The sequence below is a fragment of the Agelaius tricolor genome, unplaced genomic scaffold (assembly GCF_023055355.1).
Source record: "Agelaius tricolor isolate 1412-34295 unplaced genomic scaffold, bAgeTri1.0.p SCAF_2, whole genome shotgun sequence".
Taxonomy (NCBI): Eukaryota; Metazoa; Chordata; class Aves; order Passeriformes; family Icteridae; genus Agelaius; species Agelaius tricolor.
This window is the reverse complement of record NW_027269262.1, coordinates 11,314,884-11,342,112: the sequence shown is the minus strand read 5'-3', so window position 1 is coordinate 11,342,112 and position 27,229 is coordinate 11,314,884. Positions and strand designations below refer to the sequence as shown.

Sequence of the window (27,229 nt, the reverse complement as noted above, 5' to 3'; positions counted from 1 at the left end):
TGTGCAGCTGAGAGATTATTTCCTACCAGCCAGTTCTTCAGTTCAGACATGTAGGTAGCCTCACAGGACAACAGAAAATTAACTTTGCTACTCTGAAAAGTGAGACAAGGCAACTTTTAGAAAATAAGGAGCTTTTCTCTAAATCCTGGAACCTGAGCAGGCTCCCTTAACAGCAGTCTGTGAAGAATGACAACCCAAATCTCTGCAGCAACTCCTATCCTGCAGTGCAAGGCATCTGCATGCTAGATGTCCTGCTTAGACAAAAACTAAGCACTGCAAAATTATGTCTCAACTAACTCTTGGTGTTCCATCTTCCCTTCTGTGATACCAAAGTTCAAGCTGTTCTTTCTCACAACAGAGTACAGTGGGGTTATATAAATTAACTGTAAGAAACAGAAGCATAATAACAGGGTTTGAGAAAGCCCAGGAAAGTCTGATTTCATACAGCTCAATTGTAAATGCATCCCACCAATCTTCACTGCTGCTTTTAGGTAAATAGGAATTCTCCATTTCTTAACTCTAGATATATTATGTTTATTACCTTGATATTTCGCCCTTAGTAACACATACATTGGGGGATTTAGCTAACAGAGTTAATTAGAAGGAGAATGAGTTTAGAGCAAGAAGAAATTATCTGACAGCACTGAAAATGGGAATGGTTTGTGTGCTATAAAACTTGAGAACTGCACTTCAGGGTGTGAATATTTCCACAAGAAAGCAATTACATCGATGAAAGCTGATCAGTAAAATAGCCTGAATAATTTGTGTATGTGTGGGGAAGGGAGTTCAGAGATAGCTGACTGGAGCAGGAATGCTATTACAGGAAGCAATTAGAAAAAGTTGTTTTTTCCCCCATTTTTATTTTAGAGTTTGATACTAAGCTACAGATTATTGCTGCTATGAAATACGAAGAATGGACATGGAATCCAAGACTGAGTTTTTAAATAGTAGTTGATGCAACCAATAAAAAGAGACTGGTGGACAAAACATAGCATAGTGTGATACACTTTGTCTTCCCTAACTCTCCTATGATTTGGCAACACTATAATGTCAGCATATTTCATGACTCGAGAAATAAAAACCAAATGATTTTGTCATTACTGCTCCTGCCAAGAGACACATACCTCCTGCTCTTCCCTAGATACCAGCACACTCCAGCTCTGCTCAGGAAGCTCATAGCAAGCACTGGTACACATGATCCCCATGATGTGTGCCAAGGGCAGAAGCCAAAGTTGCAGAGAAAACACAGACCAGCTTTTCAAGGACAAGCCTTACGTAGGAAGTGTCTTGGCATGGAACGGAGAGGGGTTTGTGGACAAAATCCTTGTGCCAATCACTTCCTTTGGAATCATCAATAGGTTAACTAATGAATAATGATGTTAATTTTTTACATTTAAAAACTAACAATACTTATCTATTTATTTTTTAATTCACGCAATTTAAAGTGCTTTACAAGATAAGTAGTTACCATGTGGTCAATAATTCATCGGAAAATTCAAATGAATTATGAATTAGGGGACAACATTGCATCAAAAGCCATTGACACTGCTTTCCAAAATATCAGTCAAGGATAACTCAGTGAAAGGCAGATGAACTAGAATTACCCAAAGCAATGTGGTAGGCTGACAGCAAGGTCAGGAATTGAAATAAAATATTCCAGTATCCAGTCCAATACACATGTCTACCAGATGCTATTTCTACTTCATCACAGTTAACTAAAAACACTAGCAGAATAACTAAAACTAATGAGTGTTGTCATCTTACTGCAAAGCTCTCATACCTTCTTGGTGATTGCTCATGGGCAGCTCCCTGCAGCACTAACTCCTGCTTCACAGCACAGCCAACAAACCCAAACTGCCTCCTCACCCAGCTAACCCACTCTTTTGTAGCACTCATCTTCTCATTGGACACAGCTGTGGCCTATTAAGGGCAGGCCTGTTCCTAATCTTTGGTGATTAGTACAGCTGCAACTCCTCAGGTGTGAGACTACCTTCTGCACTATCCTTATTTTCTTACATTCTATCCCTCCACAAATGAGAGTAAAACAAACAAAATAAAAAAAAAATCTTCCCAATTCTAATTGAAGAGGCTGCTCAGAAAGTTTTTGAGTGAGTAATGACATATTCCTTTCCACTATAGAAATTTACCTTATAAGAATCTGCTTCATCTTCAAAAACAATCATGTCCAAATTTGATTTCACTGATGATAGTGAAAATACTGAAATCTGCCACTAAGCTGGGTGGCATTAAACCACGTAGACCTAGACCTAAGTTCAACAGCTAGGCAGAGGTTCCATGTGGATACACACCATGTCTACAGTATAAATAACATGTGGAGCACAGAAATTGCTATTACTCAGCATGTTTCAGAAACTATGTGGAAAAGAAAGAGGATGCGACATATCTGGGAAAGTGTACTCAAAACAAGACAAAAAAAAAAAAAAAAGAAGGCACTGTTTGAAGCTGCAGAAGTGTACTGAAGGTGAGTTATATTTTATTTTATTTCATTAAAATATATTTTAAAAACATACTGTGTAAAAGAATTAGGATTCTCAATAATTTAGTATTTACATTAACAAATTCTGCTTGACTGATATTCTATAGATAGAAATGAAAAGTCTGCGGAAGGGAATTGTATCAGCTTCTTCAGGACCAAGCAAGCCTCTTGTCCAAGAAACATGTCCAAAAATGCATTTCTTTCCATTTCAGTCCCTTCAAAATAATATTTGCAAACAGATGGCAAAAAGCTCAATGAAAGGTCATGCTGGTGAGTGTTGAGCACTCACAGTGAGAGCTGGGAATTCAGGGTGCTCTGCAAGGGACAGACTCCAAGGAGACATTAACATTGCACTGCTCAACAGTCAAGAGGCTGCAGGGTCCAATCCCACTCCTGCTGCCACTGTCCTATCTCTGCTGAAATCCACGTCATTACACAACAAGGAGGCCTGCACGTTGCCCCTCCAGGCCAATCTCAGAAAGCTGGACAAACTCCTTGAGACAGGGTGGAAGTGGAGAGACTGTTTTTCCTACCACTGTAGGAACACTGCAGCTTATCATTCTTTTTCAGTCCAAACACAACATAAATCTCAGTGTCTTCCTTCCCATCCTCTGGGAAGAAATATGCATAGGGAATTATCTCTCTGATGTAAACATCTGTAAGCACCATTCACATATGCTGGTCCACATGAAAAGAAAAAATATTATCAAAGTGCCTGCCATAGCCTTGACCCTTCTTAGTAGAGCAGCTCAGCTTTCCCATTGGCTTTCCAGACTTCTGAAATCATCCGGGTACCCAAACATCATGCACAGCTCATTGCATTGCTAGTTGCTGTCTGCTTTACTATTCCAGGAAAGAGCAGTTGCCCTTCCAGTGATTATACAAAAGCCCATGATTAAAAGAAGTAAAGCTGTCAGCTCGTGTGTTCTGTGTCCTGGAGGCACTCAATGGTATTTCTGACATCTCGTGTAAGGCACCAATCATCCGGTAGCTGAGCAAAAAGCGACCCACGAGACCTCCATTAAGCAACTGCAGAGGGAACTGACAAAGTTCAGCTGGTTTGCTTGTCTTCTTGCTTACAAAGCATAAAAAGTGTGGTCACGCCATCCAAGGAAGTTTCTGGTGGTATCCTAAAAGGGGAACTCAACTTGCACCACAAGGAGCATGGGTGATTTGTGCCTGCTTCAGCACAAGTTTCTGACAGCTGTGTGAGGGTGGCAATTCCCACAGACATAGCAGAGATTTCCTTGATCCCCAGGAAGCCTCTGCTGCCTTGCTTTCTCAGAAAGTGAGTTTGTTGTCAGCAGCAAAGCAGATACCTCCTCACAAGATGTCTCCGTAACACACAACAGAGGACCACACCTACAAAACCAGCTTTGTGGCGCTCTTGCTGCAGCTTCCCTGCTGTTGGTGTTGTCTGCACAGCCTCATTCACAGAGATGCAATGCCAAAGATAGCAGAACCTATGGATGAAGAGGTTGGCTGGATGCTGGCTAGCTGCACCCCTGAGCAGCCTCAGTCCAGAATGTCAGTCTCAAATGGGACCAGGTGGTAGTATGTCAAATTGGTGACATAAGCTGTTGGATCATCACTGTCTTCCAGCTCTGAGGTAAAGTCACTAACACTTTCAAACCTAAGGAGAGATAAAAAAAAAACCACCAAAAGGCATTAAGTCATTTAGAAAATCAAAGGAATTGGGGAAAAAGTACTAAGGGAGTGGGAGAAGCACTTGGAGCTGATTTCATCCACACCTCCTTCATCTCCTGTACTCATGTGTTTATGACTAAACCACGGGCCAGTGAGAACCATGGTGAATGCAAGCAATTAATCTTGTCACCCCTGACTTTCAAAGCTACTAGTGAGGAAGGAAGGAAGAAAGCAGCAAGTGAGTCTTGTAAGAGTGAATCATGCAGTTGAAGTCCACATCTTTCTATTTTGTTCCCACAGCATGTGTCAACAACACATGATGCCTCAATTGTCACATAAAAGTGAAAAAGAAACTGCTTTTGTTTCACATCTGAATTTGGACTCAGTCTTTCACTTCACAGGCACCTTCTCTGGGTTTGGCTTTTTAATAGGCCAAGTGTCTAACATAGGTAGGAAAAAATGACTAGGGTGTCCTTCTTCAAGAGTCTAGCTGTACTTCCTATGGTACAAGGTTTAGATTTTGACAATCAAAGAATCTACAAATATAAAGAGATTCCCAAATTTAGTTTCACTTGTTTTGGTATTTTCCTCCCCACTTCCCAACACCTGTTTCATAACCTGCACTTTTGCAAGAATTACTTACTGTCTCATACCAACTCTCAACCAGAAGGCATCGAGCTGTTAAAACCTACACTTCTCACAGTTACACATTCCCATTTCAAGAAGGCTTGAATTTCTGCAGTAAGAAACATTATCTTCTTCCTAGATAGCCTAACAGTTAAAGGCAGTCACTGCAGGCCAAGGACTAAATTTCACCTCAGTTCTAAAAGGGGTTTGAAGAACTGTAAAGTTTCTTTTTCTCAAACACTCTCTTTAATATTTTGAAAGAAATTTCATTCATTATGACAGAGTGAGAAATAAATGGAAGTAGAAACTGAAAAATTGTACAAGATGGAAAAAGAAATTCTAACCTAGCTCTCACTTTTAGCATGTGTCTCTAACACCTTTATCAGCTCAGCTGGCCTACTGAAGCTCTCCGAATGACAGATAAACAGATGAGCCTAAAAATAATTAATACTTAAAACTGCATCTCATCTATACATGAACTAATTAGACTCTTTAGATAAGTGAAACAACTGTGGACATCCCTCTAACCTCACCCTAGAGGGTGACTTAAGAGCTGAGTATTTCAGAGGACCTGAAGAAGGGTGGCAGGGCAAACAAACAGATAAGTCTCCCACTCCCATCTCTTCCCAAAATTTTATTAAGAACTATCATGGGTTATAGAATAGCCTGGTCTATACATTCTTCAACATATGGCCACAAGTTCTATCTTTTCCATACTCCTTCCTGGTCCTTCTCATCTCTTTTTTTTTCAACTATGAGAGCCAAAATAGAGAACATTTTTTTGAGCAGAAACTCACAGATTTTCTCCTGCAGTGCTGTGGCTTTGCTCTTCACTTTAAATGAAACAGCAATGAGACTGAACTTTCAATGCTTATTACCCTCATTCCTCTAGTCCCTCCAGGCTGTTTACTTGCCTGCGTGTGTGGGAACGAGTGCACAAGGGAGTTGACTTGGTATCTTGAAAATACTCCACAGATCACGTTGTGCTGTCTTATGGACTGCAAGTGATCCAGAAACAACAGATTATGAAATACCAGCGGGGCAGATAGAGTGAAGAAAGCGGAAGAGGAGTCAAGAAGGCTATTCAGATTCGGCTCTGTTTCTCTTATCAGCATAAAGCTACATTATTACATCTGAAAGGTCCCACAGATTTTGTGGTTCTCCAGCCTCAGTGATAGGTTACTACAAGCCGAATGTGAGGAGCAAAGCAGTGGACATCAGATGCTGTGGTTAAGCAGAAAGCTTTTATTGCCACCAAAAATGAAGTGTGTGCACAGCAGTCTGCAAAGCACTGCATTGGAGTGCTCACACAAAACCAAACTCAATAAACCAGGACTGTTTACCACAGTCAGAAGCTGTGTATGACACCAACAGTCAAAATGCTTTTGTGCTGTTACTAACAGCCCTTTCTCTTAAAATAAATTCTGCAACTCTACTTTGGACCTTCAGATTCCTAAATGCCTGAACTGCTGCCCTTATTTTTTTTTCCTCTAAGTACCTTGACAGACACACTGTCTTTTGCAAGAGCCTAATTATTGTGGTGTAAGACAAAATTCTTTATCATTTTAATCTATTTGGTAGCCTTTCACAAATAGTGTTTTCCTGGGCTCAGTTTTGGGGCCAGTCTATCTTTATTAATGGTCTGAATCTGGGAGTCAGGTGCATCCTCTGTCAGTGTGCAGATGACACCAAGCTGAGCGGGAGTGCCAATGTGCTGGAGGCTAGGAAGGCTTTCCCAGAGGGATCTGGACAGGCTGGACTGATAAGCTGAAGGCACCTGTATGAGCTCCAACAAGACTAAATGATGGGTCCTGCACTTGCGTCACAACAAGTGACCCCATGCAGAGCTATGGATTTGGGACAGAGTGGCTGTAAAACTGCCTGGCAAAAAACTACCTGGGGGTGCTGGCCAGCAGTGGCTGAACAGGAGCCAGTGTGTGCCCCGGTGGCCAAAAAGGCCAAGGGCACCCTGGCCTGTATCAGAAATAGTGACCAGCAGGAGCAGGGCAGGCATTGTCCCCCTGTACCCAGCACTGGTGAGGCTGCACCTTGAATCCAGTGTCCAGTTCTGGGCCTCTCAAGCAAGAAGAACATTGAGGGTCTGGAACACACCCAGAGGACAACGGAGCTGCTGAGGGGTCTGCAGTACAAGTACTGATGAGAAGTACCTGAGGGAGCTGGGAGTGTTTAGCCTGGAGAAGAGGAGGCTCAGGGGAGACCTTGTCACTCTCTACAGATGCCTGAAAGGAGGGTAGCAAGGTGTGGGGTTGGACTCTTCTCCATGCAACAAGTGACAGGGCAAGAAGTAAGGGCCTCAAGTTCTACTGGGGAAAATTTAGATTAGATATCAGGAAAAATTTCTTGACTGAAAGGGTTATCAAGCATTGGAACAAGCTGCCCAGGGAAGTGGTTGAGTCACCGCCACTGGAAGTATTTAAAAGATGCACATATCATAGAATCACAGAATGGTTTGTTTTGGAAGGGACCTTGAAGATCATTTAGTTTTAATGCCCCTGCCATTGGCAGAGGGACACCTTCCACTAGGTCAGTTTACTAAGACCCCATGCAGCCTGATTCTGAATGCCTCCAGGGATGGGGAATCCACAACCTCGGGAACTTGTTTCAGTATCTCACAACTCTCATCTAAAGATTTTCTTCCTAACAGCTAATCTAAACCTACTCTCCTTCAGCTTAAGGCCATCCCCCTTATCCTATCACATGCCTCCATGAAAATTCCCTCTACATCTCTCTTGCAGGCCTCCTTCAGGTACTGGAGTGAATTTGCCAAAAAGGCAGTTTATCCAATGCCACAGACTCTGCTGCTGGCCTAGAAGACAGAAGTGGAAACAGTCTTTGCAGAGAAAGGTACCTCTGTAACAAAACCAAACCATGAGTTCAATTGCATTTATTTACCACCTTTTTCTTTCAAAAGGACTTCAGACTCCAAAACCACACACAAAAGGACTAGTTATGCCACATGGATGCTGAGCACACTGGCTTCACTATAGTTTACAACAGTGTGGTGTACTGCCAACTAAAATCAAAAAGAAAACAAAGGAAGCAGAAAAGACCTACTTCAGAACAACAGAGTAAGCAACTGAAATTTGGAAAAGTGCTGTGATTTCTTTTGCAACAAGTATGAGACTTTTCAGTTGATGGATCACTGGGCAGGCAGTTGTGCAGGCTATAGAGCTAACCAGTATAAGGAATGAGCACTTCCTGCTGAAGCTTCAAGCAGTTTTTCCCAAAAAATACAGGTTTGCTCTGCAAAATGTCTCATTCAAGTCCATCAGCAGCCAAAACCCAGAAGTCATAAAGAGTTTAATACAGCTGAAAGGAAAAAATTCCCATCTGAGGATATCAAGTCCACAAGGAATTAAGTCTGATTTCAGGGTAGAACACACCATAAATCCAATTTTACTGAAACCGAAAGGGAGCAGCATAGGATTTGAAAGATTTTAAAGTTTCCTTTCTGGGCTAATAACATACATTTAAACCAACAGTATAGAAAATCTCTGCTTTTGTAAAAGGTTCAATTTTTACAAAACAGCTGTGGAACACTGGTTCCACTATCTCCTAGCTATTAGGTCTTGGCTATAAAATACAGCTGCAGGATGGGAAAATTTAGGGCACCGTATCAAACACACATTGGAAATTTATTAACTTCTTGACTCTTGACTTCACATCCTTTGGAAAGTTAAACTAAGTCAGGCTGCACAAAATGAGGCTGTTACCCTGGATTAATTTCTTCCACCACAGTTTATGGGAAACTATGCCTACCATTCAGTTTTTGTCACATTAGTATTTTCTGACCTTAACAGTCTCTGACTTCAATGGGATGACAGTTAGATGATTGTAGTTTCTGATTCCAGGCTGGTAAGTTTTGCTTGGGCTGGAGCACATTTTTAAAATCAAAACTAGCTATAAATATTTTTTAAATAATTTTTTTTAAAAGAATCAAAGTAAGGCAGGAAAAGGTTTTCTTTGGTAATTTTCCTCTATAATTTGTCATTCTCAGTACAAAGAGTGATCCACTGTGAACTATAAAAATTTTAATTTCCAGGTATTGGCCTTACAGAATTACCTCTAGTGTGCCATTTCAGCCTCATTATTACAATCTTATAAGCTTAAATGCTGTTAGCAAGGTCAAGGTTCCAAACACTAAGTGATAAATTAATAAAAAGACTTCAAGAAATTACACTCAAGTCAGACATACTCTCCAGCCTCTGACAAAATGTTGCCAAGCTCTAAACCTTATTACAGACTGGCATTTCAAATATGACAAGACAGATCATTGCATTCAAAGATAAAGGCTCCATTAGTCTTTCATTATTCTCTTTCCTTCATTTGACTGCTCTAATGAAAAAGTAGGTCAACATTTCTCATCAAAAATATTAAAATGGTTCACTACCTGAAGCTCATTGAAATATCAATCACCTGATATAACAGAAATCTGTAAGAGCATATTTCCATCAATACCCATCTCTGAATACAGTCACTGGCTTAAGACCTACATGTATCACAGAATGATTGGGTTTAGAATGGACCTCTGGAGATCATTCACTCCAACCCTCTGACAAGGCAGGGTCACCCAGAGCAGATGACATAGGAAGATGTCTAGGTGGTTTTGCATCTAGAATGCCCCCAGAGAGGGAGACTCCATGACCTCCCTGGACAGTCTGTTTCAGTGCTTTGCCATCCTCAACGTCAAGTTCTTCCTCATGTTGAGATGGAACTCCTTGTGATTTATTTTATGGCCACAGAAGCCCTCCTGGTTACAGGTTTCTGACCCCAGAATACCTATATGCATTAGGAAGCAGAACTGCCCAATGAAACCAGTCTAACTTGCCTTTTCCCTAAAGATATACACATGCTACCAAGTCCCAGTTGTGCAGCTGTTCACCTTTGTTCAGTTTTTGACCTTTCAGGGATGTGTTCCCCTCTGAGGACAGTGTTTTGCTTCCCAAACATCCTACGATCCTTTGTAGCAGAATATGACGTTTGTTAGGCTGTTGGAGTTTCCAAGCTTGGGCTCAAACCAGTTCTCATCACGGTCATGAGAGAAAGATATAATTCTGTTCTCCCTTTGCAGCACCCCTATGGCAACCTCTGTTCTTTTTTCATACACAGAGGATTGATCACTCTGGGGTCAATCATTCTCCTTTTTTCCCACTTTAACAGGAAATTGCTGTGAAGTGTTAGCAATCAGGCCCAGTAACCTTTAACCAGTCAGGATGACAGCTGTACCAGTCTTGCTCTTAGGCAGACAGTAACATTTTTCTAGGGGGGTGGGAAAGCTACAGTGAAGGTGACAGCATTGCTCCTGCTCAAACCCCACTTACAAATGTTCTGCTGAATCTACATCCAGGTGCTTCTCTTTTCCATTAGGTATACTGTGGTCAATGACTATTGTTTCAGTGTTGGCTAAACAGAATCCATTTGATCTCATGATTTCTGTTGGGAGAAGAAAGAAAACAAGATTAAAAAAAAAAGCTGGAAAACAACTGTATATCATATGTAATTGACATGGCTATGAACTGATATGTGCATAGGACATTGAAAATCTGCACAGGAAAGCAGGAATGAAGAGTTGGTTTCACAGCTTCTTAAATCTGCAAACTGACAGTGCTCAAGTAATTTTATTCACCTAACCAATTAATGACACAGAGCATCTGAAGCAACTACCACTACCAAATCATAATTGTATTTTTCTCAGACAATGCCAGGCTTAAGCAAAAATAAAAAAGACATAACAAGGGAAATGAAAAGTGACCTTACAAGTTAATTCAACCTCTAAGATGTATAAAGAAATATCATGTTTTACACTGCCCTTGATACTGCTTATTTGTTTCTAACTGTGTTAGAAGCCTCCAATACAGAATATCTAAAATTTACACCTAATTCCACTGACTTACTACCATGGGGAGAATTGATAACTAAAGAACAGTATCTTATGTGAATGAGAAGTTTATCCACATCTGTGCTCTATGGAAAATCAAACTAGGCAAGTCACAAGGATTTCTTTTGAATAAATGCACTTTTCAAAAAAAATCAGCACTGACTTAAGTAGGATAACTCTTGATCTGCCTCAAGACCCTGTGTTACAGCCTTGCATTTTCAGCACAACAACAAAAAAAATTAGTCTGTGGCACAAAATATGGCTGGCAGAAAACAACCAACAAATTTCATCTATATATACAGTTCAAGCAATGAACAGGAGATGAGGCATGAGAGAGGAGGTAACTTTTTTTTAACATTACATGTGCCTGCATTAAGGTAAAGCCAATACTCACTTTGAGACTCATCTTTCACTTTCATTCCGTGTTTCACTGCAGCTCATTTTAGTAGAATACATTTGGGGGTTGTGAAAACATTGAACCCCAGCAGAATCACATTTCACATGACTCATCTTGAGCCATCATTGTATGATTGTTAAATAAGATTTACACCAAAAATTCAAATTCAGCTTTCATCTTAGAGGGCAGCCCTTTCTCTCTTCTCCATCACCTACCACTCTGAGCAGCACCTTTCAGGGAACAGTTTGTTTTTTCAGAGAATACAAAACATTTTTGCCTGCTTTTCCAAGACTGAGAGCCAGGTAGAGAGCTGCACTATGAGTAACAGGAATGTCAGTATTTTCCTAGTGTCCTTGATTTGACCTAAGAGTTACAGCATTCCACTGCTGCATGAACTGCTTTACTCATTATCATTTACTGCCATCTACTGACAGCACTGCCAGACACTGAACCATTTCCATTGTGCAACATCCAGATGAGGCAAATATCAATTAACATCAAATTTCCACCTATGTTCTTAGCATTAATTGCAGCAATCACTTGAATGATGAAATTAATTACCACAAGATGCTTCTGGATAGCTGCATAGGTAGGAGAATCTTCCTCCAGTTAATGAGGTATGACTTGTCACTACCAACAATAATTTAGAATTAAAACATGCTATTACTCAGCTGAGATAGTTAGTTTTGTTAGTACCAAAGAAAATTGATACCAGCTCTTTGCAATATCATAAACCTTGGAGGACTATGTAGTATTTCACTTCAATTAACTGTAAATAAGCTCTTCTGGTGACACAAAACCAGGAGTTGGCACTAGGTTTAAACAAAGTTTAAACCTAAAAAAAAAAGTTTCAGTATAGAAATACAAAACCAGGCACACCAGAAGCTCACAGACCTTTTGGCAACAGCAAAAGTAGCAGATGAAGAGGGGAAAGGCTAAAAGAATAGGCAAGGATAGGCTCTCCGCTTTACCCACTAGCAATCTGTGGTTTAGAACTTCCTATGTCTTCACCTGTGACAGGTTTCAATGCACTTGTCCTCCACTTTCCTGTCTAATTCCCTTTTGAAGTCACTTCTGCTTTCAGTTCCACTCTATCCTATGACAGTGAGTTCCACTCCTTAACTATGCTTTGTATGGAAACAAAACAATATTATAACCTTTCTTTTGTTTGTTTAAAGCCTGTTGTCTGTCAATGATATTGGATAACCTATAGCTCTTGTTTCAGAAGAAGTACAGGGTAATTGACCTCCTTCTATTCACAGTTTTGTGGACTTCCATCAGACATACCAGTCTGTCATCTTATCTCACAGGTGAAGGTGTCCTTCTTTAAATAACCCCTTTCTTAGACAAGCTGTTCAACAACTTGAGTCCTCGCCGTTTATTTGTATAATTTTAAATTCTATTATATCCTGAGATGAAGAAACCAAAATTGTGCATATTGTATTCAAGAGGGCGCTATGCTCCTCTCCTCTGGTTCCTTCTCCTTTCCTAATAGTACCTAATATTCTCACTGCTGACATTGCCCATTGCTTGGCACCAAGCTTACCCTTTCACAGAACTGTATCAATAGCCTCAAAATTTTCATCCATATGTGATGATGTGCAGTAAGGACTGCATTTTCCTCACATTCACTGCTTTGCATTTGTCAGCCTCCCATTTCACCTGACACTTTATTGCCTGAATGCACCTTGCACAGTATTACAAGGAAAATTATATGCTCTGTATCACAAAGCACTATTGAGAACTACATTTTGAATTGTTGATAGAGAAATAATAATGGGAACAGCAAATAAAGTAATTTTCATTCTTCAATTCTTGTGTCAACTGCAGGTAGATAACAATTCTTACCTGATATTTTAACTGGACTTTGAAAGCTTGGCTGAATTTTATGGACATTGTCATTTTTTAGAACTTGGTCCAAAGGTGATCTCTCAAAGAACGTGAGGACAACTTCAGACCTTGAATACTTAAAAAGAGAGAAATAAAAACAGACATCCATTTTTAACCAGTAGTTTGCTTTGTCCCTCTTCTCTATTTCCACCCCTTCATAGTATGACAAGAAGACTTATAATAAGTGACAGCTTGGAGGCATCATTACACAGTTCTGGCACTCAGCATTTCTCCAAGTTACTCAATAAATTGCTGCTTCTTTCAGAGTTTGGCAAAGCCCATCACATTCTAATCTGCATGAGACTGCATGTCACCATGAAGGAGGAGTCAAGCTGGGCTAAATTGGAACTTGGCTTACACACCTTCCAGGGCATGTTTATAATAGTCTTCAGAAGCTTTTCCACTTCATTAAGTCTGGCTTCTATATCATGGGCTTCTTTTATTGTGATGAGCCCTAGAAACAAAGTAAACAGATAATAAGCATAAACAAAAGCTAACTTAGGCACACTTTAGCAGCCAGAAGCAGCCCCTAAGGAAGATGTGGAACAACCTCAAATATGCCTTCCAGAAATGTCTTTTAAACCAACTGATGATAAAGCATGCACCCCAAACTGAGGTGGGTGTAGTTTACAAGCAGAGTTGCAAGCCTGACACAAACTCAGCTGTTTATGACCATATGTAGGAATTGCAAGACAAGCAGAAGTAGAACCACCTACTCCCTCACCCACAGTTTCACCACACAGCATTCCCAGCAGTGATAGTTAAACAGCCCACTTTCTGCTTCCAAGAACCATTATTCATCCCTTTTTTTTTCTGAAAATAAAAAGCAAAAGAAAACCCAAGAAAACCAAAAGACACTTCCTACAGATAAGAGGGAAAAAAATAAATACAAGCTAAACAAAAGGCTTTGAGAGCAGTTTCGTATTTCTCTGACTGTAAGCCCCAGTGAGTGGTCCAAGGAAAATTTGTCAGTATCATGTTTTTCAAGTGCAAGATAACTGTTAGGATTTTTTTTTCATCTATTCAGTCACTGAATTATCACAGTGCTGCAGAAGGGATTAAGACCAAAATTTCACTGCCAATGTCCTGAATAATGCATTTCAATGCAAAATGGAATTGCTTGGTATGGTGATCTCAAACACTGATACCATATTTTGTACGTATAACCTGCAGGACATCTCTAACTTTCCCCTCCTCCAGCAGACTGAAGGAAATACAGCACAGGCTGGATGCATGTATGGGGCATATGAGAAGTAAATCCCAAAATCTCACATCCCTATAGTGAGCCTTTTATTGCTGATATTTGCAACCTACTTTTTCTAATCAAATCATCATTTAACTTCTACATTTGTGCATCTTTTCCAAGGAGCAGGATACACCCATGAAAATGAAATACCTAAGAGAAATTATTAAATATAAGAAGCCACAATAAACAAACAAACAAAAAAACCAAACAAAAAGCTGGAACAGGAAAAGACACAATCAATTAGAACCATCAAAATTAAAAATCTGCAAAGCAGTCTGTGAGAAAGCACTTCAATATACTACATTGTGTTAAAGTAAGTTTATCTGCATCTTCCTATTCAAAAGACAAACATAGAGCCATCAAACATGCAGAGTGTGGGAACAGCATCCACAAACAGTTTCAGTCTGCACCAGTCCTTGTTGTTTGCTCCCAACGAGATACAATCCCACAAAAACTTTCCAAACAAAAGTGTGACTTGGAAGCTGTCAGCTCTCCTCCAGTTACAGCTCTAAATAAAACAGAGATTGTCTCCAAAGCAACCAGGTTTACTTGACAGCTGTCCCACAAAAGTCCCCTGTTTGTATAAGCCTTTCTGTTGCTCAAGAGTCCTTCATTTTGCCTGTTTTTTCAGCATGGCTATCCCTTCACCCAGGTACAACTCGCCCCCTCTCCTGACAGCAGAGCAATGCACACCAGCAGGCGTATAAGGGAGGTGCTGTGTGTCTTGCTTTGGCTGGTGTACACTACAGTCAGGTAGCTTTGCTTAGAAATTCTCTGAAAGGCTGTAAATGTGAATAAACTCATCTGCATGGGTCCACAGACTGCATAGTAGCTAGGCTGTGCTTGACATTACAGACCTGAATTGCATTCCAGCACCCTTCATCATCCTAACTATGGGGTGCAGGCTGGGTGGATTTGCTTGGCCCCTCCACAAATAGTTCCCATCCCACATTTAGATTGAGTTCAGATTTTTCAGTGAAAGGGTTGTCATTTTCCCTAAAAGAAAGAAGAAGCTGCCAATGGCCCCACAGCTCAGACACCCATCACACAGCAACACACTGCTGGCCATGCTGCAGTCCACATCAAAAACACAGAGAAAACAGAGCCAGCCACCCTGGTGCCAGCTGCCATGGGGTGCTGCTCCATTTCTCCTGCTGGTCTTGATCCATTCTGCATAAACACTGATATAGTCAGAGCAGAGACTGCCCAGCTGTGGCTCCCACCTCACTGCCAATCCACCAGGGATTCAGCTTTCAGCTGCTCCCTCTCCAATCTGCCCTGGATCTCGGACCATTTCCCAGATAAGCATGCACTGTTGGAACTAGTATTTTACCAGGAAGAGGGATAAATTCAAACAAATGAAGATATTCAGACTGGGAGGGGGAGAAAAAGAAAAAAAAAACCCAAACCACCTCGGCAACAACCCTGAACATTCATCCCATGAGGAAAAGCAGCCAAGTGGTCAGGACTTCTCTCATTAGTAATCAGGGAAAGCATCTGCAGCTCCACATGGTCTTTTTATGCTTCACCAAGAAGTCAGACAAGGCTGTCAGCCTGTTGCAGTGTCACAGATCGCCCCGTGGGAGGTTTTACAGCTTCTTGCATTCACAAGGAATTTCCAGCCCTGGTATATTATCTCCTTCCACCTCTTGGAAAGACACCAGCCATGCAAATCCACACTCCAACCTGGAAACTGGCACAGAAAACTTGTAACATCTGACACCATAAAAGTGTTTCTTACTGAAGCTTTCAGTAATATCAAAACCAAAAAGCAGACAGTGTAGGAAGGAGGGTGATACATCTGCCTGGACAGCTTCCTATATATGTGCTCAGTGATTGCAGATGTGCAGCTTTGGGACGTAAGGCTGCTGACCTTAAATGAATTCCCCATACAGGGAGTTCAGTTTGGCCAGGCTAAAGCCTTTATTTTCATACATCTGCAACCCAAACAAACAGAAACCACTTGACTGGCCTTATATACATATATTTAAGCCTCTAATTTCTTCTGCAATTGTCATGAAGTTTGTAAGGCCCCCATTTATCTTAATTCTACAAGTCTCTGTTTTTAAAAGTTAACAGATGCTCTTGTGGTTTTCAGTTAGTCATAGACCATGATCCCACAACCTCAGAGTGCTCCCAACCACACAGCCACGCTGACCAGAGAGAGGCCCTGCCTGCCCAAGCAACCAGGAGGAGTGGAGGTTCTGGTCCTTCCTTTCCATCTCTTTCAGCACTCTCTAACTGGCTGCTGTCATCATCCACAGCACCAAAGTGCACGAGGAACACTGGGGTTTCACAAAGTAAAGTCTCTGGTGTCAACACTGGCTTAAGGTGCTCCCACCCTCCCCTGCACCTCATTTCCTCTCCCACACCACAACACAGAGCTGCTTCTGCTTTGCTAGCACAATTAGGTGAGCAGCAGGGAATACTTCAAACCACTCCTGTCAAAGGCTTCACCTCAGGAAACCCCAGATTCCACAGAAGAAGCAAGAGACTGCAGGCAAGGATGCCCCATCCAAGCTCCTTTCTCACCCAGGCACTATATTAAGTATGAGCCAGAATTTGTGTAAAGAAGGGTCACAGAACCTCACCCAAGTTTCCAGGCCTATCCTTCACTTTGTGGGTGTTTCTCCTTTGCCTGTGTTCTTTCTCCTGTTTGGAAGATTTGTCAAGGCAGAAAGAAAGAGGAAAAAAAAATGCCAGAGACTGATGTAGGATCTCCAGACACTGGAAACGCCTGAACAAACAGACACACAGACATGCCAGCTGACACTGCAGACAGAGCCCAGCACCCCCATCATTCATTAACCCTGACACAAATGCACCAAAATGTGGATGCATCTGAAGTGTGAGGGACCCCCTGGCCACATATACAGCATCCATACAGCAGCCACAACATGTCCTGAGGCTGCTGTCTCTGCCCATGGGCATAAACACATGTCTAGCCTGTATTTCCATCTGGGGCTTTTACTACCCAAGAAACCTTACTTGGTTTGATATAAAATAAAAATAAGATACTAGTAAAGCAGCCAGTATCTTGGAACCAGTTGTGCTTTCTTCACTTGCTCAGTCATGCAACAGAGCTGAACTCAGAGCTGGGAAATTTGTTAGTGAGGTCATGGTGAAAGGCTGTTCTCATGCCTTTTTCTCAGCTCTGGCCCTTGTCTGGACTGCTAATGGAAAACATGCACAAACTCCTCCCAGGAAAACTTTGCTCTCTGTCTTGTTACCTATCCTGTACTTGGACAATTAGCTGTTATTTCAAGTGATTTAAATGCTATAAACACCTATAGCATTATAGGGTTTGACATAAACTGGGGTCCTCCTGGCTCCATTTTTTGCCACAAACCCTGCTGCCAAATACCACAAACTTGTAAGATTCCTTCACCCTGCACAGAGGGGAGCCAACAGGCTGGGTGACAAGAGGGATGATACTGCCTAAACCAGTGTGGCACTCACCTGTGCCTGGGAGACTGCTTTATTTTTATTACGTAATCAGTGACCTCATTCAATCCTTTTGACATTTTCTCTGCCCCTTTCCAGACAAAGAGCCCCGGGCAGAGTCCTTAAAACTGAAAAGGATTTGCTTTCTGTTTCAGACTAAGCGTAAGCAACAACTCTGCACAGAGCAACATGTGTCTGGAAAAGTATGGCACAAGCAGCACCAGAAGCCTGCAGCTTTCTTCCTGCCCTGGCTCCCTGGTGCTGGGGCAGCTGCAGGAGGCTGGGAGAGCAGACCAGCAGCTGTGTACCTGGCACGCTGGCTCACAGTGTGGGAGAGGGGCCCAGAGCTGCACACAGGCAGGAAACGAGCTCAGCAGCAGGGGAGAATGAACAGGGAGCCAACTCCTGATGTAAACACACAAGCCTTGGTAGGGCTGTCCTATTACTGCTGTGAGCCACCAAATCTGCAACTAATGACATTCTGAAAACCACAGATAATGCACCCCATGTTTCTACCACAGGAAGCAGGACAGGAATTGCAGCATGTGCTTCATGGCTCATAATGAAATCACAGAGCAGTCCTGACAGTCAGCATACACAATGAGCATTGTCTCAAAAATCCTCTAGTGCCCTCCAAGGAAGAGTAAGTTCATGCCCAAGTCAAGTATGTATCTGTAATGTCATGTCAATGACAACAACACACAGAAGTCTGTTTCTCTGGAGATGTACAAGTCACTATGTATACGTAATACCAAACTGCGGGCAAACCCCATCTCTCCAGTCTGAAGGACTGCACATCATGTTTTTGGTCAGGACAGGAGTAAAGAATGTCCAAAAGATACCCTATTTTCTCAAAATCAGTTCTATACATACAGGAAGCTGAACAAGAAGCCAAGGTGTACTTTCTGAAGATACATGCAAGATAGAATGCCAATAGTCCTAAATGCTGTGTGTTTTATGAAGATTAAAGTTGCATTGAAACCCTCTCATTTAATTGTCTTTCCATTCCCTGTAGGGAGACTGCAGAGTAGGTATCAAAGGGAAAAAATGAGTAACAAATAAATCCAGAGAGAAACCCTACTGTGTTCTGCTAATCTACACTGCAAGAAAGATTTGAGGCTTATAGATTTAAATCATGAGTCCATTCTTCTCTCTTTGCACAAGACTCCAAGCAGCAGTTAGGGATTTCAAATCTTTAGGGAAAACATATAAGCTGCCTTGCATGGGAGACTGCTACTTTGCTGTCTCTCCTGACCAGACTTCAAAGGGAGATGTGGCCCTTTTCCCCAGTTACAGCATTCATTACCACTGCAGTGCTAAAACTTTTTTATCCTTTTCCCCTCATTCCTCCTTTCCCTCAGATATGTTCTAAGCCTTGTGCACACACACAATCCAGGATGTAGATGGAGCAATAGAAGGAAGGTCCTAGTCATTAGAGAATAATGTTAAATTAAAGAGTCTAATTTGAGTCATCCAAAGAAGGGCCAGGTCCAAACTCAGATCAGGCTGTTAGGGACCACATCTAGACAACTTCTGAACAGACCCACAGACAGATATTCCACAGAAACATGCAGAAACTGAAGCTACTCAGCTGGCACATGGATCAGGGCTGAAAGATGACAGACAACTCAGGCCCATTTCTTCTGCTCTTTTGCTCCTTTGCACTGCTTCCTAACTCCTCCATCTGCTTAATTGGGTCTTCTCAATACCATTTCAGCTGTCATTTTCCCCTGCTTCATGGCCACCATACCTCGCTCCTCCTAGCAGCTGCCAGGTAGGATCCCTCCTCACCCCAAACACTGTTCCCTCAACCTTGCCACCTGAGAACTATGTCATTAGCCACCTCAGGCTGGATTCTGAAAAGGCCAAACCAGCTCCCATTAACGGCTGCCTCCTCTCTGGTGAAGGAAAGAAGGATAAAAGATTGCTAGAAGGGCAAAGGAATACTCAGGGGTATGTAAAGGCAGGAAATGAAAAAAAAAAAAACCCAGCAGATAGGAAAGCTTGTTTCACACAACTTTCCTTCAATAACTGCAGAAATAGCACCACAGGGATCCCTTAAGTCCAAAGACTTGATAAGATCCAGAGAAGGGCAGATAATTACAGGCAATCAGGGATGTCAGATCTTCAATTACTAGAGACCAGGACTGTCATTTTTTTGTTCTCTGCCTTTTATTTATGCTGTCTTCTGGAGCATCTGGTTCTCATCACCAGGGACAGGATCCTAGAGCTAGCTACAGCACTGGTCTGACTTAAGTCTGGCGGCTCTAGCAACTCCTCTTTGATGCCTCTCTCCTAATTCTTCAACCCATCTCTTTTGGGGCAGACACATTTACCCCTTCCCCTTGTGGGGGAGTTCATCCATCTCATGTGACAGGAGTCACTACAGCCTTTAAAAAGGATTTGTTATCAATGCAATATTGCTGACAAGATCTCTCTTGGTGGCATTACTGAGGGAGCAACTAAAAGGACACAGCAGAGCTGAAAAGAAGGGTGGGTGTAGGGAGGTGGACTTTTGACATTTATCACATTGTGCTGCCCTTCTTAAGCTTTTAAGAGGGGACCAAAATTTTTAAAGAGGTATCAGTACACAAAATTCATGTGAGTCACTCCATATTTTCAGAAGTTCCACAAGGTAGTAGCAAACATATTGAAGATATTAAGATAAATCTGTTTGATGCAGAAAGAGAGAGAGCTTTCAAAAGCCTGCCCACACCTTTCTTCTTTTGCAGTTCATATGAAGGAGATGCAGGATGGGGAGAAGTCCTGTCCAAACAACTGTCTGACTGCAATCCCCCAAAGCAAAAGTGACCATGACCTGATGACACTGGCACTCTCGAACACCCATGCAAAGAAAGGAGGCAGGTCAAAAGCGGAGAAACCCAGACCCTCAAGATGATGGGTTCTCCACACATGGTATTATTAGTTATGGGATCTCTCAGGATCTCTGGAATGGAGAAAGCACGTTTTGGTGGCAGAACACAGCAGACAGGCTTTCCCCACAGAATTCCCTGTCTTGATGCCTGATGAGCCACAAGAAATAAAAAGATGTCAAAGAAGCATGAGATAGGAGTGAACAAAGCAGTCAAAATCTGATGAAAAATGCAAGCTCATACAACCATTTTTAGTGCTCGTTTCTTATCAGGTGAGAGCTGTCATGAAAAACTCACCTCATTTCCATTCCCTTCCACCAAAACCTTCCCTGACATATTGCCTTGGTTCACCACAAAAAGGCAACTTGTGTCTAGCTTTATAATAACACAGTCAGCTCCATTTATCTCCATTATTACAAATGAACCATGAAATTCAGCTGATAAAAAAACAAACCCAGAAGCCATAAACTTAATTTTGGTTATACAGTTCTGCTAGAGCCTGATAACCAAGAGCTGCATCTTTTGTCTGCCAGACAGAAGCTCTGAGCAAGCTCCACTAATGAACTGTTGACAATGTCAACAATGAAAAGAGCACAATAGATGCAGTGTATTTATCTGTATTGTCACAGCACCGAGAAACAGCTGCTGTCTGTGGAAACCACTATGCTGCTTCTGTAGAGCTCCCTCTTCTCATAAATCACATTCCCAGATGGTCTTGTAAACAACAACAACAACAATAACAACAAAAATGCAGCATATAGAAAACTAAGTTATGAGCACAGCATTTGCAGGCAAACAATGTTCCTGGGCTGGCTCATTGGGAACTGCCCTCTGTGCTGTGCACATCCCTCCAATGGCAGCCCTGCAGGAGCTTCCCTGCACAGGCACTGGGACATGGAAAACAGTTGATCACCTGCTTCTTGCAGGAGGATGTCACCCCAGAGGCAGGCACAGGGCTTGGAGCTAGAGCTCAGCCTAGTCTCTCTGAGGGACTGCTCAGGTCTGCTGCAGGTAAAGTGACTGCTTCTGTGCTAGGAAGCAAAATAGAGGTGCAAGGTTTCTACAGGAAATCTCCACCACTACTAGAAAACTTCTATGGATGGACAGAGGTTGAGCACCCGCAAGGTGGAAGGGAACAGAGAAGTTCTGCAGAGCCATAAATAACCATGGAGGGCGGCACACCGGTGAGGGAAACCTGGAGGAAAAGAAAAGGAACAGAGAGGAAATAACAGAAAGAAGAGCAAGGGGAAAAAAACCATGACAAAGCAGAATGAGTCAGAGGAGGCATGGAAAGGAGGAAAATGAGAACTTTGGGAAGAGAGGCCCATCTAGTAATAAAATAAATCTGTCAGAGGGCTTCTGATTTGGCAGCTCAGAGTATCAAAGCAGGACCAGGCACTTCAGGTATGTACAATATGAACAGTTACATTGGAGGAGCATCTGAGCCTCTGTCCTGGTAACAAAGCAACAAACAAGTGCAGAGGAGGATTGCCAGAAACCACCCTGGCACTCCAAAGGCAAAACAAATCCCAGTTTTGAAAGGCTGCTAATGTGCTCTTTTGGCTTCCTTAAGGGGTTGATTTTGCCTGCGCTGAAGTCAGAGGTGAGGGAGGTGTATGACTGCTGACTGTATTGCAACTGGCTCAAGTTCAAGGATAAACCTTAGATGAGACCTCCTCACAAATGGTATTTAGAGAAAATAGGAAAGGAGGCGGGGGGGGGGAAGGAAGAGTCCTTTTCCAGATGTATACCTCAGTTTTGGTGTCTGTTTGGTCTGCAGCAACTATTTCTATTTCCATCAATTTTAAGTCAGCTTCTAAGTCCCTAGCTCTGCCTTTCTCAAGAAAACTGATTAAATTCAAAAGTAGACTTTGCATGGAGAAACAGACAGTTTAGTAACATTAGGCTGTGTTCATTGCAGGAGTGAATGAACCCATGTTCTCCTGTGATCCTCTTTTGTACATTTACCTAGAGCAAGGGACAGGCAGATTTCAAAGACAAATAAAATACTAGCAAGTTACTGGCAACATCACAGTGAATCATACTTAGCCACCCTGCAGGTATGCACATATCTAACCTTGTTTACCAGCTTCACAGTGAGATGCCTTGTGCTGCTGAACATCCTTGGCCTTTAGCATCAGTGTACATTCCAGAGAGCGCACTCTGCCATGCATTCCTACTAGATACCAAAGACAAAACTGTGGGAATGCCCTACTCTCCCCTGGGACTTCCCCATCTCTCATATCTAAGAAAAGGTAAGATGAACAGTCACTGCAGACAGCTACACCTCCCATCCTCTCCTCTGCAATCTCAAAGCACTCAGCAGCTCCAGCAAATAAGGAAGGGGAGAGTATTGTGGAAGCTTGTCCGGGAGGATGAGGGGTCAAGAAAGGAATGGAGAGAATGGTTTCCTCATGCTGAGCAAGAAAAGGAGCACACTCCTGCACAGCATGAACTGTCTGCTGAAGCCAGCAATAAAGGTAACAACCAACTCTTTCTAAAATTGCTGACGTTTTTAAAATAACCACAACCTTCGTTTAAAAAGTTAATAACATCAAAAAGCTCAAGCTTCCCCTCTCAGTCATATCCCTTAAACGTAACACACTGCAGCTTGACTGAGCTGTAGGATAATGCTAGTCCTCTTAATGCTCCTTAGGCAAATCTGTAGGGACTTCGGAGTCCTTCAATGCAATGCAAATTTGGCTTGCAACACTTTATCACTTCCTCCAGATAAAAGGCACAGCTGATATTCACCTTCTTTCAGGAAGCCCAAGATAAACACTCACATACACATATAAACTCACATACATATGCAAATACATTTGTATATATATATATATAAAAATACACGCAAATGTATATGACTAAATGCTAACACACACAAGAATGGGCTTTTGTCAGGTGTTTTTGTTGGGTTAAGTACATTGAGCTTCACTGTAGACAGCAAGACATCTGCTTTCAAACATGGCTTAAGAAACCATGCTTACCCCGTGAATTTTGTAAAGACTGGACATGCCTCATGCAATCTCTTTTTACATGCAAAGCTTTGCATCACTGTCACTTAGTTAAATGAGATTTTTATGTTTCAACTTTGTCAAGTTATCAGAGGCTGTGACCAGCCAATTTAAAATGTTGGTTTGATGAAGTGTTCTTTAGGCAGAGAAGCATACTCTGCAAAGTAATTTTCTTTAGAGCAGGAGTGGCATAATTTTAAACAGAGAATTGCTGAAATTGTGACGCACACTGTAATTGCTTAGAAACTACTCCTGATTTTTATTCTGCCTCTGTTGCAAAGTTAACCCCCACCCTTTCAACAAGCTAAACAGACCATAATCTACTTATATTAGGTTTCGATTTTTCAAATCCTGAACTGATGCTTTGCTCATTCCCCATTCTACTGAAGACAGCGTGCCTGTTCCTGAGATAAAGGTAAGCCAAGGCTCCAGGTTTTAGGCAGAGCTTGAGCAACGCAGGCTGAGGATGGTTAATCTTTCCCAGCTGTTCATGCATGAATGGTGTATCTACCTGGGACTGTCAAGTAAAGCCAGTGCAAGGGACCATAATCCCATCTGGCTCAAACCGCACAAATAATGCTTTGGAGAGAAGTGAAACGAGTTGAATACTTTGCAAAAGCTCAGGCAGGCCTTGAGACAGGAGAGGAACCATGCTCGCTTGAGAGAGGCACTGAGGAATGAGAAGGGCTTTAGGATAAGCAGCAGCTCCTGTGAGTAACCAATGGGAAAGGAGCACTGGGAGGGGCAGCAGGCCAAGGACCGAGTCCATTTACAGCCAGACACAGCACACACCCCAGTCCAGCTGCCAAGCTACTCTTCAGAGCCTCATAAACCCAACAAGAAGGACTACCGGCACCCTGGGACGTCAATTTTTAGTCACAGTGACTCCACTAGGTGCTGTGCCCTGCAGGCCACAGGCAGGCTCGCTCCAAACCTACCCAGTATCCTCAAAAGCCGTGGCCCAGGTGCCACATACACTTGAAGGCCATGTTACTGAGAATTCACTGCCTCTCAGCACTAGCAAAAATCGCACCCGGGCTAAGAGGTGGGGTCTGGCTTCCGCAGGAACAGCCCCATTCCCAGCCTGCACCCAAGCGGGAGTAGACAGCCCCCCTCCGGCACCCAGCCCTGCGAGCATCTGCCCCTCGCAGCCCGGAGCGAGCGGGGGCTGTGGGGGTGCGGCCGCCCAGGCTGCCTTGCGCCCATTCCCGCCGTCTGCAGAGGGCACTCGGGGCCCGCCAGTGCTGCGGAGCGCCCGGGGCCGGCGGGGCCGGGCCGCCACCTCCCGGCAGCGGGGCCGGGAAAGCACAGAGCCAGGGGACACCGGCGGGGAGAGGGCTGCGGCTCCCGCCACACCAGGAAGATGGACAGGGAAAGGTACGAACGTTTTAATGCGAGGCACATAAAAAAACCCAAACCAAGCCCACCACTAGAGGTTAGGGATCTGGCAGGAGCATGGAAAAAGACCTGTGTCACTATAAACACCTGTCAGAAAACATCCTGGGGGGGGCAGCCCGGGAGAGATCGCCACTGGCAGGGAACAGAGCTCGCTGTCACACAGGGACGGGCCAGGAATGAAGTCCAGAGGGTTTACACCTCTGCGAGCGGTGGACACCCAGTTCAGAGAACAGCAAAACGCAGACCCTCTGCAAGGGGGTCCCACTAGCAAGGTGGGAGCTTGGGAAAACTTTCCCACCCTCTCACAGAGAAAATCAGGCACAGAGAATATCGTCTTTTGCCCGTTCCTGTCAATCAAATCATTTACGTCGTAACTCAAACAAGTGGGGAGACTGGAAGGGCTAGGCGTACACCCATTTTCAGATGACTGGATGCTCCTCACCACTCTACACACTTGAAATACGTCAGAGTAGAACACGTAATTCTATCTAAAAAATATCCCAACAATTAAACACACTGAACCCAAACCCGCAAGACATCTAGGGTGCATCCTGCTTCTGCACAGCAATGCCTGAGCATGGACAACATCCCTCGAGTTTGGTTAATCCACTTCAGAAACTGGAAGAGAACAGACGTCTCTACTAAGCGCTGTTGCAATTCCCGTTTCACGGAAGTTATGCGAGGAATTATGCCAACTCCCAGAGTTGCTCCGTCCCCTGGCAAGCGCCGCAGCCCTTTTTTTTGCCCTCTTCTTGTGGCAAACAACATAGCAACATGCGGAGATTTTCTAGCTACACCCTTTTTCTTGCCAACCACCCCCAGCCCTTCCTCGGGGAGCCCGGAGGCACCGGAGAGGGGCAGCGCCAACGGAGATCCCTCTGTCCCCCCAGCCCAGCCTAGCCCGGAGCCGCGCAGCTGGAGACAGCAGTAGCGATACTGGGGTCACCGTCCTGCGTGGAGCCCTCGGCTCCAAAAGTACAGTCAAAAAAAAAAAAAAAAAAAAAAGGAGAAACACAAATCAACATCCCGGGAGGAGTTTCCGACCGCAAAACGCCCCCGCAGTTTTTCTGCCCCCCCCCCCGCCCCGTCCGGTTCTCAGCGGCTTCAGCTCCTCAGCCCCTTCCTTCCGCCGAGAGGGACAGCTCGCCCGCCCGTCCTCCCCGGCCACCGCCACCCCGGGGAAGCGGCGACCGAAACCCGCCCGCCCGCCGAGCACGGAGCGCCAGGGCCGCGGAAGCCGCTCAAACCTTGGAGCAAGGGGGAGCGGGACAGCTCTGGCCGGTCCTCGGGGAAGGAGTCGAGGAGCCGCTTGAAGAGGCGGCCGAGGTCGGAGTAGCTGCGGTGCAGGTAGAGGATGTTGCGGTCCGACCACTCGGTGCGGATCTCGTAGAACTCCTCCTCGTCGCCCCGCCGGCTGATGATGAGCCGCCGGATGCCGTTCACCCAGCAGCCCCGCACGTACATGTTCACCAGCGAGGTGCCCTCAAACACGGCCGAAGCCATCCCGCCGCCGCCCGCACATCCCCCGCCGCCGGCGCAGGGCGAAGCGCACCGCCCCGCGCCGCCGTGGCCAAGTTAAGAGGAGGAGGAGGAGGAGGAGGAGGAAGAAGAGGAGGAGGAGGAAGAGAGAAGGGGGGTGCCACCCGCCGCACGGCCCCCCCGGCCTGGCCCTGCCCGCCGGGGCTGTGTCGCCTCCCGGCGCTGGAGGGAGGATCGCTAGTGCCTCATAGACGGCGGCCCGGGCACCCTGCCCCGCCGAGCCCACGGCGCCGAGCGGGACGGCCCTCACCCCCTCCGGGGCGGGGAGCAGGGTGGCTCGGCCTCTTCTTCTCGGCTCCGCAGGAAGGCAGAGCCCCTCCCGTCTAAAGGCGGGGGGACGCCCCGGCCCCACAGGCAGCGCCCACCCCCTTCGCCGAACCCCGCGGTCCCCGCGGGGCGGGATCCTCCTCTCCCTTCTCGGGACGTTTTCGCAGACACCGCAGACATAACGAGGAATATTTTTTTTTCTCCTCGCAGTGACCCCAGAAGGTTTTTTTCGGTTTTTATTTTTTTTCCTTAAGCCTCCGTCCCGGCCAGCTGAGGGAGGAAGAGGGAGACTGCCAGGCTGTCAGCCGGCAGGGCGGATCAGCGCCCCCGCCGTGCCCCGGGAAACCTCGGTGGAGCCCCCGGCAGCCAAGCCTGCCCCTCCAGCGGGAAGGGGCGCCAGCACAGAGAAGAAAAACAGGAGGAAGGGAGCACGCAGCTGGTGCCTGGGACTCCTTCGGCCTTTTAATAACAGTCTGGCGGGACGGCATCCC

General features: G+C 44.3%; 1 protein-coding gene across 1 annotated transcript; it reads right to left on the bottom strand.

The window, feature by feature from the left end:
* Window positions 1–840: 840 nt before the first annotated feature.
* PXDC1 (PX domain containing 1) lies at window positions 841–26,848 on the bottom strand. Its single transcript, XM_071452767.1, has 5 exons — window positions 26,180–26,848; window positions 13,320–13,411; window positions 12,916–13,033; window positions 10,114–10,225; window positions 841–4,130 (listed from the first exon to the last, which is right to left on the bottom strand). The coding sequence occupies exons 1-5, from the start codon at window positions 26,433–26,435 to the stop codon at window positions 4,013–4,015; spliced, it is 696 nt and encodes a 231-aa protein (XP_071308868.1). The 5' UTR covers window positions 26,436–26,848; the 3' UTR covers window positions 841–4,012.
* Window positions 26,849–27,229: the final 381 nt, after the last annotated feature.